General features: G+C 31.9%; 1 protein-coding gene across 1 annotated transcript in view; it reads right to left on the reverse strand.

Annotated features, from left to right (window-relative positions):
• The window catches only part of LOC118202104 (uncharacterized), a 58576-nt gene that overhangs the window by 6020 nt on the left and 34776 nt on the right, over positions 1 to 17780 (reverse strand). Inside the window, exon 6 of the mRNA XM_085822499.1 lies at positions 2428 to 2522. Coding sequence (XP_085678625.1) covers positions 2428 to 2522 — 95 coding nt within the window. The remainder of the gene's footprint in view (positions 1 to 2427; positions 2523 to 17780) is intronic.

The following is a 17780-nucleotide window of genomic DNA, read 5'->3' on the forward strand; positions in this document are numbered from 1 at the left end:
AGTTGTAAACTTAGCAACTGTATTTTCAATTTATGCATTAAAAATGAAAATCATGATGTCAAAGAAATTGCAGAAGGTGATGAAGTAACTAAGGAGTCACTTCAGTGTGCCCCAGGTTTGAATGCTGATGCTGATGAAAGAGAAAGTATTTCAGAAAGCAGTGGAAGTGAAATTGATGATTCTCATATAGCTTCAACATCATATGAATGGCTTAAAGTTGGTGCGAATTACACAATGACTAATGATATTATTTTTCAAGGTAGCAGTGGCATAATGCATCCAGAATGTGCAGACCTCTCAGCCTCCTCGTGAACAATATATTTTTTTTTTGGTCACTAAAGAAATTATGCAAATCACTATATCAGAAGCCAACAAGTATGTGGAGCAATGTATTTGTAAATCAACAGCCAAACCAAAAAGTTATGCGCATCATTAGAAACCAAGTGATGTTGTAGAAATGGAGAAATTTTTATGAATTATTTTTACAATGGAACTTATCAAGAAATCTCAAATTGAAGACTACATAATTCAAGTGATTCAGTGTTAGAAATGCCAATTTTCAGCGACACAATGGCGAGAGACCAATTCAAACATGCTTTAAAGTTTTGGCAAATAAGCAGCAATGAAGATAACAGGAATATGTTGCACAAGTTGCAAAAGGCTGTGATGTTCTTCTGCATAATTAAAAAATATATATATATATACTAGGTAAGGAACTTTAAAAAATGAGTCAATAATTTTGTGGTGAAGACATCTTGTTTTTTGTCAATGCATTCTGGACAAAACAGTAGTTACTTCTTATAACACAAGTGAACTCTGCCAAAACAAGATAAAGTTATGTGGAAATTTGCAGTCTCCCCAAAGAAATTTTGAAAACAAAGCTAAAGCAAGGTAAGACAGTTATGTACAGGAAGCATGTACAGTCGTGATGAAATGGAAAGATAAGCACTATGTTCTTACGCTTATAACTGAGCAGTCAAGTAAAATGATGGCTTCAAATAAAAAGAATCAAAAAGTAGAATCCATCACAAACCTAACAGCATTCTAGATAACAATAAATAAACGTGTAGCATTGGTAAAATTGATCAACTTCTTTCCTATTACTCAGCATTACGGAAATCCCTAAAATGCAATTGAAAAGTTGTAATGCTACATTTAGATATTGCAGTTCCTAATGCCTATATTTTATATACCAAAGTTGGTGGAAAGCAACCTCGGATCTAGTTTTGAAAGGAAATAATACATTTGATAATAGGTTCTGGTGAATGGAAGGATACACATATTCCTAGAAATTATTTCATCACACATAAATCTTCTGATATGCTGTGAATGGAAGGCCAATATTATAAACACAATACCTACAACATCAACTAAAGCTCTAGTGCAGGGGGTAGGACAAAGCCATGCCACTGCTGCAGTGAATGTTAAGGAAGTACCTTCAGAAATACTCAACTAGAGGAAATCTTTTTTTATTATTTATTTTATTTTAACAAGAGATAAAATATTTTTGCAGGCACTAAAGAATTTAGCATTTTAAAGCAAAAGAGCTGATACTTTGAAGATGATATGAATAATTTAAATTTGATTAAACAAATAAAGAGGAGTTTGAAACTTCTACTGGTTTATGTAAAAGAGAAAAAATATAAATATTCAAAAAAAATTTTTTTTTAATTAAAGCAATAGATTTGCAAAGCATGGTTCAGTATTTTGGGTGATCCTATTTTAAATATCAGTGATTTTGAACAAAAACAAATTGAAATGAAAGACAATTGGAAGATGAATATTGGATTGGAAAAATGAACAAAATAAAGAAAAATTGGCCACCTTACAAAAACTTGACATTATTTGATTCATCTCTTAAAATGGAATTATGAGTCTATGACCAACTATCAAGGAATAATTAGTCATGCAACCCTTCTGAAAAATATCTTCTCTCTATCCATCCACTGTAAACAGCACTTAGGTAAGAAGCCTCAGAAATTTGTCATTTTGTTTTCTTGCTCTTGGGTTCATAATAACATCTTACAGACTGTCATAATTCCCCTCTCCTTCAGAATCAATTGGCAGAGGTTCAGCTTCGAGAACACCAAAAGGTAAAAAGGGGGGGGGAGTAGATTAACAGAAGAAACTGATACAGAAAAACAGTTGGAGTTGGAAATGGGTGTAAAATGACAGTCGCTACATTAAACATGTCACCATTTCTTTGGTGTATCATTTCTTTTTGTGGAATTTAACATATTAAAAAAATGCATTGTTGTGTCAAGGTGAGTTTTCCATTGAAGAAAAATCAAATGTTACATCATACATTTACATATATATTTAAAGTTTCTTTTATAACATCAATCATTTGTGCATATGTTCAAATTCATAAATCATGTATAAACAATCAATTTTGTGAGAGCAGTAAACACATTTTTAAAGAATTACCTGTCAAAACAATTTTTCCAGAAACAAATATAAGTAAAACAAGCCTGGGCCTTGTCATTCTATATATGACTCCTGGAAATAATTCTGGTTCATAGCTAAACAGAAAAAATGTATATTTAAAAAAATAACCTCAAACTAAATAACTTCAGTTCATCACTATTTTATGTAATGCAAACATGATATGAATTAACAATAATATCAGAGATGCTTAGTATACATATTATTATATCATAATTACAAAACAAATTTTTTAAAAAACAAAATAAACATGCTTAGTATTTTTGCACATTAAGCTGCTGAAAAATGATTCAACATCATTTTTTTAACATTTTTTAAATTCTTTGTTGCATTTATAGCATTATTTGAAATTTATTAATTATGAATTTCAATTTTTGTTCTTTGTAAAAAATTAGTTCTAAATTTCTTACTTTATATTATAAGTATTACATATTATAGTTTTATCTTAGTATATATATTATATGTTATACACATGTTTTATGTATATATTTGCACAGAAGAGGAAAGTTAAAATTCACTAATGCTTTAAAATACATTTGATACTGCAGTTCCAGAGTACAGAATTTTATGCACATATATATGACTAATTTCATTGCATTCTTCACAAGAAAAGAGGAATAGTGCAATTTTGATTTTTGCAAGTTCTTTGAATGTTGACTACAGAATTTTTGTCAGTTTTCTTAATTTCTTTTATTTTTTCATTAGTACAAGAATGTTTAGCATTAATTTTCACTTTAATAGTTTGAAATGTGTTTAAAGGAGTTAATTAATCTTCTACAATAATGCTTTTTACAGCATTCTGTTGGCAAATTTATTACAAGTCATGTATTTAGTAAGCTTAAATTTCACGGTTAAATTGATCGTAGTATTTTTAATGTAAATTGACGTGTTTGTACTAGATTTTCTATACAATTACATTTTATATTTTTATGGTAATTTTAATTTTAAAACAATGTACTAAACATTTCTATGTGCAAGACTTTATCATGTCCAGGTAACTGTATGATTTATTTGAGTATGGGGTGTAAATAATGTATACATTTTTCATTTTTCTATTTCAATTTCCATTTCATTTTACTGTGTATTATATTTTTATCTTTACATGCTCAAAAGGTCATGTGGAACAAAACGTGATACAGTTCTCTTGGATTATTGAGGTTTTGATATTTCAGATTATTTTCCTTGAGAAGTTGGTCTGAAACATAAAAATATGAATAATCTATATTATAAATTTTGGTATTATCCAAAATGATGATCTACTGAATTTTGTTAGCTATTTAATTACTTTTATAATAGATAGCGCCACCTCTTTTTCAGACTATTTTGTTTGTAAAAGGCAATGCTGCTTTCACATGCAATTTTTACGTTGACTTTGCAAACAGCTTTTAAAATGCTGTCTTCAAATAATTGTTATCAATTTACTTTCAAATAAAATAAATCTCATGTTTACATTACAAACAGTTAAAAATAATGCATTAATAATGTTGATAATAATGCAGTTCATAATAATGCCTCCTCATACAAGCACACCAGGACCATCCCAATAGCCTCTTTTCCTCATGTTGGTGGGATGAAACAATGTCCTTAGCAAAATGAAATAACTGTTATCTGAAGCAGCATTAGTGTTTATCTCTTTTAAATTCCTTATCTCTCTTCTTTCAGCACTCTGGTTGCAACAAATTATTTGTAAATAGGTTTTGAAACAACTAAATATATTTTAAAAAAAACTACTTTATTCAAGCTTTCGCATTTATCAACATTTTCTATACTTTTTCTTGTTTAATTTATAAAGCATGTTTAAAAATAATCTATACCTAATACATGTATTTGTGTGTGTATGTTTTTTTTTTTTTTTTTTTTTTTTTTTAGATTTGGGAAGTAGGGGGGATGATCTTCTAGCAATGATAAAATGAGTGCATGGGCAAAACTGGTTGAGAATCACTGCTCTACAGCTTCCTTTTAATTTGGTTCTTTATTTTTTTAATCTTAAAAATAATGAAATGGTTAAAGAAATCCTTCTGAAATATATTATACCATACTTACGGTTCTTATATAATACAAGTAATGTAAATGCTAACATAATGGTAAAAGTGACATTGAAATCATTTATCCACTAATACTCAAAAATACGTTTTTTTTATTAATAATAACATCTCACATAACTCAAAAACGAGTAGCCTCAGAACGCTGAAATTTTGTATATAGGACTGCTTAATATGTAGATGTGCACATCATATTTTGGTTGCAATCGGCCACACCAAAAAGTATATAAATATATATGTATATATATATCCACTCTGTTTTTTGGCTCAGTGATCTCAGTTTCTTTATTCTTATATGTTTGTAAATTGTGCATTTTTTTGCTTTAATGATTGAATTATGTTGTTCTTATCTTCCAGTTAAGGTTTTTATGCCTTTAGTAAATCTGTATGCAATATTTTTAGAATTATCAACAATTTAAAAGTTGTTTAAGTGCGGCTAAGCCTAATAATTTTTTCCATAGCAGCCATTGCTTGTTTACATTTGAAACAGCAGAATAGTAGATTTGTTGGCAATCTAAGTAAGCTTCCCAATAACACCACCTTTTATTATTGCAAATTAAATCATGCTTAATCCATTCTGGAATTTATTCGAGGAAATAAGTGTTTAAGATTTACTTCATAGTTTTCAATACAGACATCTTGAGTTTTAATGTATTTTTGCCTTGTTGCAAAATGAGAACTGAATTAATTGAATGAGAAATACTGAATCATCTGTAAAAAACTGTACCTTTTTTGTTGTTCTTGTTCTTTGCTTAATTTCTTTTATACGCCGTTTTAGATTTATTATAGTATTTGAACAGAACATGTGGCAACGATTAGATAATTCTTAAGATGATATAAATTTTGTGCATTCTGAGTTAAAAAATGAACAAAATATAATGGTGTTAAATGAACCTAGGGCCAGAGTGTCACCATGGTAAACAAATATAGTGAATTTGAAGAGTGCAATTATTCTATTGTGGTTTATGCGCTATCGACGAAGTAGATTTAATCCAACCCAATAAGTTTAAATGAAATGAAAGAAAAAATGGGTATAATTTAATATTCCGTAAAAGGGAGTCATGTGATGCACACATCAGACTTTTTATATAATTTAAGTAGCCTCATTCATAGGCTTGCAATAATTTTTTTTAGTAATACACATATACATACATATATATTTCAAAAGAATAAATAGTAAAGTTAAATTAAATTTAAATAATTCTCTTGTGCCATTGATGCAAGGAATGAAATTTGAATTTAACAAATATTCTCTATCCGTAAAAAGAAAATTTAAATTAAACTTTAAATAATGAAATTTAATTGCAAACAAATAAATGATTAATTATTGCTGCGAACTAATCTACAGTATCATTTAAATTCTGAGAGCATATGCAAATCAAGTGCAAGTATCAAAATCTATGAACAAATATATAACTCCAAAAAATTTATAAAAAAGGCATAAGTGAATAATTATTGAGCAGGCAGGAGACAGACTTATTAAGGGGAAATTGCCTCCAAACCTATCTTTTCAATTATTCAATTCGTGTTTCGTCATCCATGTAGGCAAGAAATTAACAAGTAAATGACTAGAATTAAAATGAAAGGTCAATTAAGAGTAGAAAACCAAAGTAATTTAAAAACTCTTGCCTACAGAAAACTTCCCCAACACAAATTATGTATATAAATCAAAAAGAAACTAGATACTATCTATAAAAAATACATCAATAATACTAAAAAGGCAAGTAAATAGTAAGTTTTAATTTAGCTTACCAACTATAGTTGTATTTGGAGAGTGGAGCAGCATTTGCCAAACTAAGTGATGTTAAGTACTGTGTTTCTGCTAACTTTATAAATAGAGGGTGCTAATATACAGTTAAGTGTTAAGCTGTTAGATTTATTTTAAAAACTTATTCTGTAAACTTTTAAGTAACGTAAAATGTGTATTCTGTTGTAAAAATGTTGCTAACTGTGAAGTATTGTAATAATGTGTAAAACATTGTTAAAATTCTAAAAATTCTAACTGTAACATAATGCGAAAAAATGGTTGCAAACTATTAACTGGATTGAATTTAACAGCAACTTATCATGGAATTTTCTCAATCCTCTCTTGCAAGATTTGAAACAAAAATTCGTAATAACCAAAATTGACAAAGCCAGTAATAATTTCAGCATTATTTTAAAATTTTTTTATGTCTCACTAATTAATATTGAACTGAATAATGCCATTACTTACAAACTTACCAATACACAAGAAAATGTCATTTCAAAAAAGCTAAAACAATTCATAAGAAACTACAAATTTCACAACCATCTAACTACAATAGATTAGCAAATCTATATGGTCTTCCTAAATTCCATAAATAACCATTCAAATTTAGATTTATAGCAAATGGTACAAATAATTATAAAAAGAATATAGATTACATATTTGCAATTAAAAAAATCTGTATTTTAATTCATCAACTAGTTAACAAGCAACACAACTAAAGTTGGATTATTTATAATAATGCTCCAGTTCTCAACAAATTTAAAAGTTTAGAAATTAAGAACATTAACTGCTATGACTTTGAAAACCTTTATACTTCTCTACCATTAGAAGAAATTTTACTAGTTTAATGCAACTCCCACAACTTTTCCCTGACATGCTTAACATCCTTTAATTGAAAGATGGAAAACTTACATGAATTGTGCATTATTTAATAACTACATTAAATTCAAATACGAGATCTTTCAGCAGGTGAGAGGAATACCAATGGGAGCAAACAGTTCTACACAATATGTAACCTAATTCTTTTTGTTTATGAATATAAATTCCAACTAAGTTTGAATAAAAATGAATTAAAGTTATTTGCAAATACGTTTAGATACATTGATGATATTATAACTTTCAATAATAATTCTGCTTTTGAACAATTCAAAATTTACTCAAATAGTTTAACAGTTTAACATTTAATAAAATTACTACGAATCAAGATACTATTGAATACCTAGACCTGCTCATAATTAAACAAATCAAAATCAAATTATATGATAAAAGGAGAAATTTCAAGTTTAATACTATTAAACTAATTAATTGGAACTCTAATATCTCTAGAAAAGTAACAGGTAACATTTTTTATAGCCAAATAATCAGAAACAAAAAACACATGTACTGAAATAGAAGATTTAAAGGAAGAAATAATAAAGCTAATTATTGTTCAAGTTAATAACCAAGTCCCAACACAATTTATTAATTTATATATTAAAAAGGCAGGCATTAACTTTTTTTTTTATAATTTTTTGACTCTTTATGGTATGATGACATTACCTTAAACCTTAACTAGAGGGTTATGGAGGACTAAGAGTTAAGGGATTATCTTGTAAATATTTATTGTAAATATTAATTTGTAAAAAAATTTATATTTAATCAATACTGAAATCTCTGCTTTTACTAATGAAAAGACAACTCTTTTCAAAAGTCTCAATTATAGCCCAAATTGAGTGAAGATTTTTATCTTTTTCTAATTTTCCTTACTGGCCAGTATTTAGTAAAGTTTTGATTAAACATGTTGAAATTCAGTTTTAATAAATTAAGACTATTACAATAAATTTCTTACTTTAATTAAAAACATTTAAAAAACTTATTTAATTTTACTTCAAAATTTTTTTTCATGCCTTATTTCAAAAACATTTTCAATTTTTTACTATCCTTTATAGTTTGCAACAATTTTTTCACATTACTTTACAGTTAGAATTTTTACAATACTTCCCAGTTAGCAACATTTTTGGAAAAGAACACACATTTTACATTACTTAAAAGTTTACAGAATAGGTTTTTAAAATAGATCTAACAGATGCAGCTTAACACTCATTATATTAGCATCCTCTATTTATAAAGTTAGCAAGCAGAAACACACTACTTAACATCACTTAGTTTGGCAAATGCTGCACACTCTCCAAATACAAATATAGTTGGTAAATTAAATTAAAACTTACTATTTACTTGGCCTTTTAGTATTATTGATGTATTTTTTTATAGATAGTATCTAGTTTCTTTTTGATTTATATGCATAATCCGTGCTGGGGAAGTTTTCTGTAGGCAAGAGTTTCTAAATTACTTTGATTTTCTACTCTTAATTGACCTTTCACTTTAATTCTAGTCATGTACTTGCTAATTTCTCAAAATTCCACTTGTTTAAATTTCTTTCCAGTAATTCACAACATTTGATTTTACTTTTACCCTTGCCTACATGGATGACGAAACACGAATTGAATAATTGAAGAGATAGGTTTGGAGGCAACTTCCCCTTGATAAGTCTGTCTCCTGCCTGCTCAATTATTCACTTATGCATTTTTATAAATTTTTTAGGATTAAAATTTGTTTTTGGAATTATATATTTGTTCGTGGATTTTGATACTTGCGCTTGATTTACATATGCTCTCAGAATTTAAATGATATTGTGTAGATTAGTTTGCAGCAATAATTAATCATTTATTTGTTTGCAATTAAATTTCGTTACTTAAAATTTTACTTTAAATTTGCTTTTTATGAATAGAGAATGTTTGTTAAATTCAAAATTATATACATACATATATATTGTTACGAAATGTACAGGCACGGTAAGATGGCTCCCCCGCAAAGCAGTTTTAGGGTTGTCATAAATAGCAAGGAAGGTAGGGTTGCCACATTTGGAGAAAAATCACCCAATTGGCAATATGCCATGAACGGATGGAGAATCTCCTGGAACAAATTCTTACCGGTTTAGCCCAGAATGTTCTCGGAACACAAGTCGAAAGCTATATAAACCCTGTTGGTCCGCAGTCTGTTAGTGAGAGTGCCTTGTCTAGAGTGCAAGACAGTGTGTCTCATTTAGTTAGTCCATGCGGAGACAATCGAGTTGACAGCCGGCCAGCGAGTGCCGAATGGGTCACTGAGTGCATCGAAGAGTCTCTTAGTGTATCGCTGTTAGTGCATCGTCGAGAGAGTGTGTTAAGCTCCGGGAATGAATGAACTGAAGACTCAGGAGCTCTGCTCTGTGTGTCGTCGAGTGCACCGCAAGTCATAGCGTGGAGAGTCTCAAGAATATGTGGAATTCTGAGAACGACTGAGCAGAGTCGGGAGCTGTACTTTGGTGCTTTGCAGTGAAGCTGTCTCCACCATTATTGCCTGACAGTGTGAAGACTGTGTCGCTGATTGTTCCAGTGTGTTTATAGTAGATCATCGATGACTGTAAAAAATGACTTTGGAGCTGTCCTAATTAATATTGGCTAAATAAAGTGTGTTTCAATACTTCATCATCAAGTGTCATCATTATTCACTCCAAATCCACACAAACCCCGTACAAATGTGAAAGAAGAAAAAAACATAACAACTGGTGTCAGGGAAAAAATGCAACAATATATATTACACACACACAGCAAAGGCCTGACTAATTGGCATTCAACTAAATGGAAAGTTCTAGTAATGAAATATTTTTAAATTTTGGAAGCTTATTCAGAAATTAAGCAAATGAGAGATTTGTAAAGCAACATAAAGCATTTGTAGGGCACAGGTCACCAAACAGTGGTTAATGCCAATAATGGATAAGCATGATGTCACAATTTTTTTTTTTAAATGATGAATACACTGAAATGCTACTGAATTAGGGATAAAAAGTTGATAATGAATTGGGACTCCTCTGGCTTGATAATGTCTGCCACACGATGAAGCATAGATTCAACAACATTGTGGAAGCGTTACATGGGAATGGCTTGCCAAACCTTGGCTAGAGCTTTCCATAATTCAGGAAGGGTCGTTCATGTTATGTAATGTGCTTTTACACCCTTCTCCAAAACATCCCAAAGTGGCTCAATAGGATTTAAGTCAGGGCTTCTAGGTAGCAAATTCATTATAGAGAAGTCAGAGGGATGCTCATGACATCAGGCAGTAGGCGACCAACCAGGATCTGTGGAAGGTGCAGTTATATTGCTAGAATGCTTACACTATTTTTGTGTGAATGACAGGACAACAATAAAGAGATGGAGATGACTGCCAAGCGACTCTACATACCGAATTGCATTGAGGAAGGTTGGTACAAGTACCAAAGATCTCAAACACTGCCAACAGAAAACAACTCAGACCATGATTGAGCTGCCATGGCCTTGTACAGTTTGAACCTGGAATGCAGGATCCATGGCTTCATGAGCCTAATGCCATCAGTGTTAAGTACCTACTGTCAGTGTTAAGTAGTCGGAATCGAGACTCATCACTCCATGCTACTCATTTTCAGTCCTGAGTCCATTTTCTGTATTCTATTCTCATGCAAAATGTGCAGCCTGATGGCATGCACTGAGTAATGGTACTTTTGTGGGTCTATGGCTTCCGAAGCCTGCATGGTGAAGCGAGCATTACACGGTTTGCTTACTGACTGTGCAACTGGGTAGTAATTTGAGCTAATGTTTGGCTTCACTGGCTAAATATAATAATAAAAAATACAGTAAGCTGTCTCACACCACGCTCATTCAAGGCTAATTGTTCTTTGCAGTTTGCCTAATTGCTAGTTCTTTCCCTAGCAAATAAATACAATAAGCTGTCTCACACCAAATAAATACAGTAAGCTCTCTGTAAAATACAGTAAGCTGTCTCACACCATGCTCATTCAAGGCTAATTGTCCTTTGCAGTTTGCCTAATTGCTAGTTCTTTCCCTAGCACTTGTGTATTCTCTGTATACTCTCGACACTGTCAACATTGAAAATACTAGCTCCCTGATGATTTCGGAAATTGAATGGCCTAAATGTGGCAATGGTTGATCTGACTGTATTTGAATGAAGCAGCATGGAACAGCATTTTACATAAAAATATATTTCACATACAGAACAGAGATTCGTACCAGGAGCATTATATAGTAGTTTTTTCCTCCCAGTGGCACTCGCCAAAAGAGACTCTGAGAAGAGAGAGAAGTGATGTCAAACAACACATTAATGTGTTGTTTGACATCACGGATTCTTCTCTTGCTGATGCCATGTCTGATGTATGGGTGACGCCAACCAACAAGATGTATAGAGGGTGCTAACTCTCAGTCTGGAGAGGCGCCAAAAGTTTAGTTTCCAAGAGGGAGACCGACAAAGAGGTCATACGGAAGGCTCGTGGGAGCCATTAATGAAACCGAAATTCACTTTTATTACTTTATTTATTTCAGTTATTAGTATTGTAGTTTAGTATTAGTTCTGTGTTTGTAAAATAAATATTTAAAAATACAAGAAGGTGGAGTTATTTCTCTATGAGGCGGTGGATGAAGAAGGGATGATATCACACGCTCTCTTTCGAGAACCAGAGCTTTAGATGACGGTAGAGAAACTTCAAGAGAAGCAGGTAGGAAGCTTTTGATTTTATTTACTCAAAGTATAGATGTATTGAAGATATATATATACATAAGAATACTAAGGAAGAAGACTTAGTAAACCTTCTTGGTGAAATTGAAGATACACAAACTGTTGGTTTAACAGTGGTTCAACTAAAAGGTAAAATTGAGGACAGTAAAATATTTAAAGATGATCCAGAATTTGTAATTGGATTATTAAACTCAATAGTTGAGGAAAGAAAAATTAGAGAAGAAAATGAAATAAAAGCTAGGGATACACAGTTAGCCTTAGAAGCTCAAAAGGTTGAACTTGAAAAATTAAAATTAGCGCAGCTAGAGAAAGAATTAGAATTAGAAAAAGTTAGAAGTCAGAATACAGTTAAAGATGGATCTCGCGCAGATAAAGACATGATTACAGGTTTGGGAAATTATTTAGAAAATTTGATAAAGAGTGTTAAAACGTTAACTATTCCTGTTCCGGGAAGATCGGAAAATTTCAATTTGTTTTTTCAAACATTAGAGAGAGCATTCATAACTAAAAATGTACCACAGGAGCTCAAATCCGAAATTTTGATTAACATTTTAGGGGATAAAGCAACTAATATATTATTTTACACTAATGATGAAGAACTAAAATGTTATGAAACCATTAAGAAACTAGTATTAAAAGAATATCAGCCAACTGCTTATGAATGTTTAATGAATTTCCGAAGAGCACGACGCGATCCTAAAGAGTCACATGTTCAGTTCGCTTCTAGACTGTCTGCAAATTTCCAGTATTACTGTCAGTTACGTGAAGTTAATGACTTCGATGCACTTTGTCAACTAATGATTTCCGACAAACTTTTCCAAACGTTAGACAAAAAAATGGCAACTTACATTAATATTAAAACCGGAGAAAATTGGTTAAAACCTAAGGATTTAGCTAAAGAAGTTGACTTGTATTTTGTAAACAAAGGCAAATCATTAAACGAAACCACTTTTAACACTAATGAAAACATAGCTAAATCGTCCCACTCTTCAAGAGAATCGAAATATATTCCGCCTCATATGAGAAGCAACATAAATAAAAATAAATATCCACCCAAAGACTGTTACATATGTGGAAAATTAACGCATCTCGCTAAATCTTGTCCACAAAGAAACAAATCGGTAACACAAAACCCTCCTCTAAAAAAAGAAACACCAGAGAAAAATACTAGTGATAAAGTAATAGATAAAATCGGATCTTCATGCTTGTCAAATGAAAGTTTTACACAACCATTGCAAAAAGTAAATATTTGCGTTGCAGGTAACGAAATCCAAGCCATAATTGATTCAGGTGCTGAAATTTCTGTTATAAATCCGAAACACATATCAGATTTCTCTATTGAGAACAACTGTAATATTGACCTAATTTCTGCATTCAGAGAAACCATATCAGCTAAAGTGGCTAGAATTCCTCTATCCATCAAAAATACTGATAATCCTAATTTATTGAAACCTGTCGAAGTATTAGTAGCTTTAACAGAAAAACTTCATATTCCCTGTGTAATTACTCCAAATGTTTATGATTTATTGACCTCTGAATCTCATCTTCTTAGCGCGAATCGTGATTGCGACACAGTGTCTCCATCGCAGATACCGGAAACGAGGAGTCATGAGTCAAAACAATTCGAAGGCGAAAGCCGCACTGATTTATTTATGACAGGAGGAGATCAAGATTTAGTCATAAGTTGCATTCAGGGCGAAAACGAAAGTGGGGTGGGTCAACATTCAGATGCCAGTATTTTTAAACAACAGCAAAGGGAATGTGAGACATTACGCAGTATCTATAAAAACGCGCAAAGAAATAAAAATAAATATTTTTTAATGGATGACTTGATTTATCATACTGAAAGAATTTCCGGAGAACAAGTTAGTCAATTGGTATTACCTAAAGTTAGAAGGGAACAAATTTTAAAATTGGCTCACGAATCTATTTTTGCAAATCATTTAGGGATGAGAAAAACAAAAGAAAGGATTCGTTATTCATTTTATTGGCCAAACATGTCACGAGATATTTAAGAATATTGTAAAACTTGTAAGGAATGTCAATTACAAAGTAGAGAAAGAACTAACGATCGTACACCCATAGTTCCAGTTCAGAGGCCTGAATTTCCATTTGACACAGTGAATGTAGATATAATCGGTCCAATTGAACCTCCATCAGCACGTAAACACAAATATGTACTATGTTTAGTCGACCAACATTCTAGGTTGCCAGAAGCTGTCCCTTTGAGAACTAATACAGCAAAATCAACATGCGACGCATTATTAGAAATCTTTATGAGAACGGGCATACCTCGGGTAATAGCTAGCGATCAAGGTACCAATTTTGTTGCAGAATTAACACAAGAATTCCATGCCAGATTAGGAGCAAGTCCTAGATTTGCAACACCAGGACATCCACAAAGTTCGGGATTAGTTGAACGGTATAACCAAGTTCTAAAACGTATGCTTCATTATATCATTAGAAACGACTCTAAAAATTGGGACAAACATATACCATACCTGTTATTCGCTTACCGCAAAATTCCAAATTGTACTACGGGAATATCCCCATTTAAATTAATGTATGGAAGAGAGGCCAGAGGTCCGTTGTCAGTATTAAAATCGTCATGGTCAAGAGAAATTCCATTACCAATAAAATTGGGTAAAAGTGCTGTTGATTATCTACAAGAGCTAAAGATGAATTTAGAAATAGCAATAGAGCAAGCATCTATAACTGCAGAATTGAAACAAGGTGCATGTGCAAGATATGCTAATCGAAGGGCTATATATAAAGAATTCAACCCTGGAGATCAAGTGTACCTGCTGATTCCAGATTCCAGTAATAAATTATATGCCAGATGGATAGGACCTGCAGAAATAGTATCTCGTTGTAATCCAGATTCTTACAGAGTCAGACTGACAGATGGTACAATAAGAAGAGTACATGTAAATAAAATTCGAAAATTTAATCCAAAAGTACAGGCAGTAGGTGTAATATTTGAGAACGAAGAAGAACTAGGAGAAGTCCATCCCACACCCAGTGTGAGTGATAAGTCCGATCATTTTCATCTTAGAAGTAAATTTAAGCCATTTAGATGATGATAAAAGGAATGAAATGATGAACTTGTTAAGAAAATATGAAAACTTATTTATAAATAAGGTACAAATTGCCAAAGTAGGAGAACATAAAATAAGATTAAGTGACAATGAAAGGAAGAAGCCATATGTTTATCGAATTCCAGAAGCATTGAAGCCTCAAGTAGATAAACAAATCGAAGAAATGTTATCAATGGGATTGATTGAAGAAACCAACGCTGAAATTTCGTACCCTATTGTATGCGTTATGAAGAAAGACGGTAATATTCGCCTTTGCGTTGACTTTAGATCCCTTAATGCAGTAACGAAACCAGATGACTTCCCTATGGAAAATCCTAAAGAGCTCTTATTCTACATTGGAAAAGCCAAAGTGATATCCAGCATTGATTTACTCAAAGGCTATTGGGCCATATCATTAGAAAGAGAGAGAGTCAAGAATTAGCATGTTTCAAGACACATCGAGCTCAGTATCAATTTAAAGTCATGCCCTTTCGGGCTACGCAACGCCACTGCAACATTTCAGAGAGTCATGAACCAGGCCCTTGCTAAATACAAAGATTTTGCTTGAGCCTACGTCGATGACATAGCTGTTTATTCAAATAATTGGAATGAACATTTAGTACATCTTGACACCATTTTTTCAAAACTGTTAGAACTACAGTTTTCCGTAAATCTCAAGAAATGTTCCTTCGCTAAAACTCATATTAAGTATCTAGGACATATCATCGGTTCCGGCAGTCATCGTACAGATCCAGAGAAAGTGTAGGCTATCCAGAAATTAGCTAGACCTCAAACAAAAAAACAATTGAAAAGCATTATAGGCCTATGTAATTATTACAGAGACTACATTCCACATTATGCCGAAACAGCTTATCCATTAACCGAGCTCACCAAAAGAAGAAGTCCTGAAGAGCTGTGCTGGACAGAAAAACACGACGAAGCATTCATTAAATTAAAGAAATGCCTAATGGAAGCACCTAGTCTTTATACCCCTGTTCTAGGGTTACCTTTTATAATTCAATGTGATGCATCTTCAACAGGATCTCAAAGGAAAAACGGAAAGTTGTACCCGATTAGTTACGCCAGCCAGAAACTTACCAAAACACAACAAGCATGGCCAACTATCGAGAGGGAAGCTTATGCTGTTATTTGGAGCTTGAAAAAGTTTGAAACTTGGATTTTTGGATCACCTGTGGAACTGATAACTGATCACAATCCGTTAACTTTCATCACAAAGAACGCACCACAATCTTCTAAGTTACAGAGATGGGCTTTAGCATTACAAAAGTATGATACTACAATTTCACATTGCCCAGGTGCTAAGTTAAGCAATGCTGATGCGTTGTAGAGACTATTGAGTGACTTATGTGAAAGAAAGAACTTTTCATAGACATTTATGAACTCTTAATATTATTATTTTTTTATGTGTGTGTTTCTTTTTCAGCTACTCTCCTAGAGACTTTTAAGTATATCATAGACACTTTAAGTATTCTATTGCATTAGAATTGTTTGAATACTAATTTTTAATCATTTATATATTACAGTTTTAGAAGAAGTCTTGTAGTAGGTGTAGAACTAACCTGTATCAGTATTGTGTTATATATCTTTCAACTTCAGTATCGATTGATTTATAGACTTTAGTAGGTAAGTAACTCTTTCATTTGACGTCACCTTAATTTGTCATATTTCAATAGGCTTTCACCCTATTTCAATCTTTGATGGGGGGTGTGATGTATGGGTGACGCCAACCAACAAGATGTATAGAGGGCGCTAACTCTCAGTCTGGAGAGGCGCCAAAAGTTTAGTTTCCAAGAGGGAGACCGACAAAGAGGTCATACAGAAGGCTCGTGGGAGCCATTAATGAAACCAAAATTCACTTTTATTACTTTATATATTTCAGTTATTAGTATTGTAGTTTAGTATTAGTTTTGTGTTTGTAAAATAAATGTTTAAAAATACAAGAAGGTGGAGTTATTTCTCTATGAGGCGGTAGATGAAGAAGGGATGATATCACACCATGCATCTCTTGAATGAAATGCTGCAGAATATGCCTCCAGTGACAAAGTCACGATTACAAATTAAAGAAATATTTATAATATATACAGAAAATTATGTGAAGTAATAACAGAATAATAAAGAAAGTGATGATAATAATATAGATATGATCATAACAAAATAATATGAATAAAGTAGTGAAATACAGAAAAAGAAGTACAATGGAACAAAAATATGCTATACATGGTTATAAATGCAGTATGAACATATGCGTGATAAAAAACGTTAAATATAGCTCAAGTTTGCAATCAATGATTTTAGTCTGTCATTAAATGTTGGGGAAATCAGAACCTTACATGCACTTTTAGTGGTAGATGTTTGATTAAAACATCATGGGGAGAGAGCTGAAACCGAAAGAGGTAAAGACGGGATATGAGTAATGTCATCTGGCAGGTGGTAAGCAGGTTTTACGTGATCAATTGAAACTGTAGTATGTTTTTCGTTTATATCAATAATAAAATTCTTATCATTTCTGTCGACAACTAAATGAGGTCCAGTATAAGGTGATGTTAATGGAGGATTAATTTTATTAGATCTAAAAAATATATGAGAAGAAATTTTAAATAAGGGGTTGATGAAAATTTTGGGACTACCACATACGCAGTAGAAATAGGATTTAAAGATCTTGTTACCTCAAGTAAACTGTTATGTGGAATTTAAGGTCTGGTTTATGGCATCACTGGTTAATAGGTCGGTAAGTAATCTTAATGTTCTGCCATAAATAAGGAGCAGAAGTTGTTTTGATATCCTCCTTAATATTGCTGACTGTATGCCTAAGAGGACAAGTGGAAGAGTTTCTGTCTATTATGCTATATTATGGACGGGGAT

Source organism: Stegodyphus dumicola, chromosome 8 (genome assembly GCF_044657685.1).
Source record: "Stegodyphus dumicola isolate Sdum_Otavi_A_Nest chromosome 8, ASM4465768v1".
Taxonomy (NCBI): Eukaryota; Metazoa; Arthropoda; class Arachnida; order Araneae; family Eresidae; genus Stegodyphus; species Stegodyphus dumicola.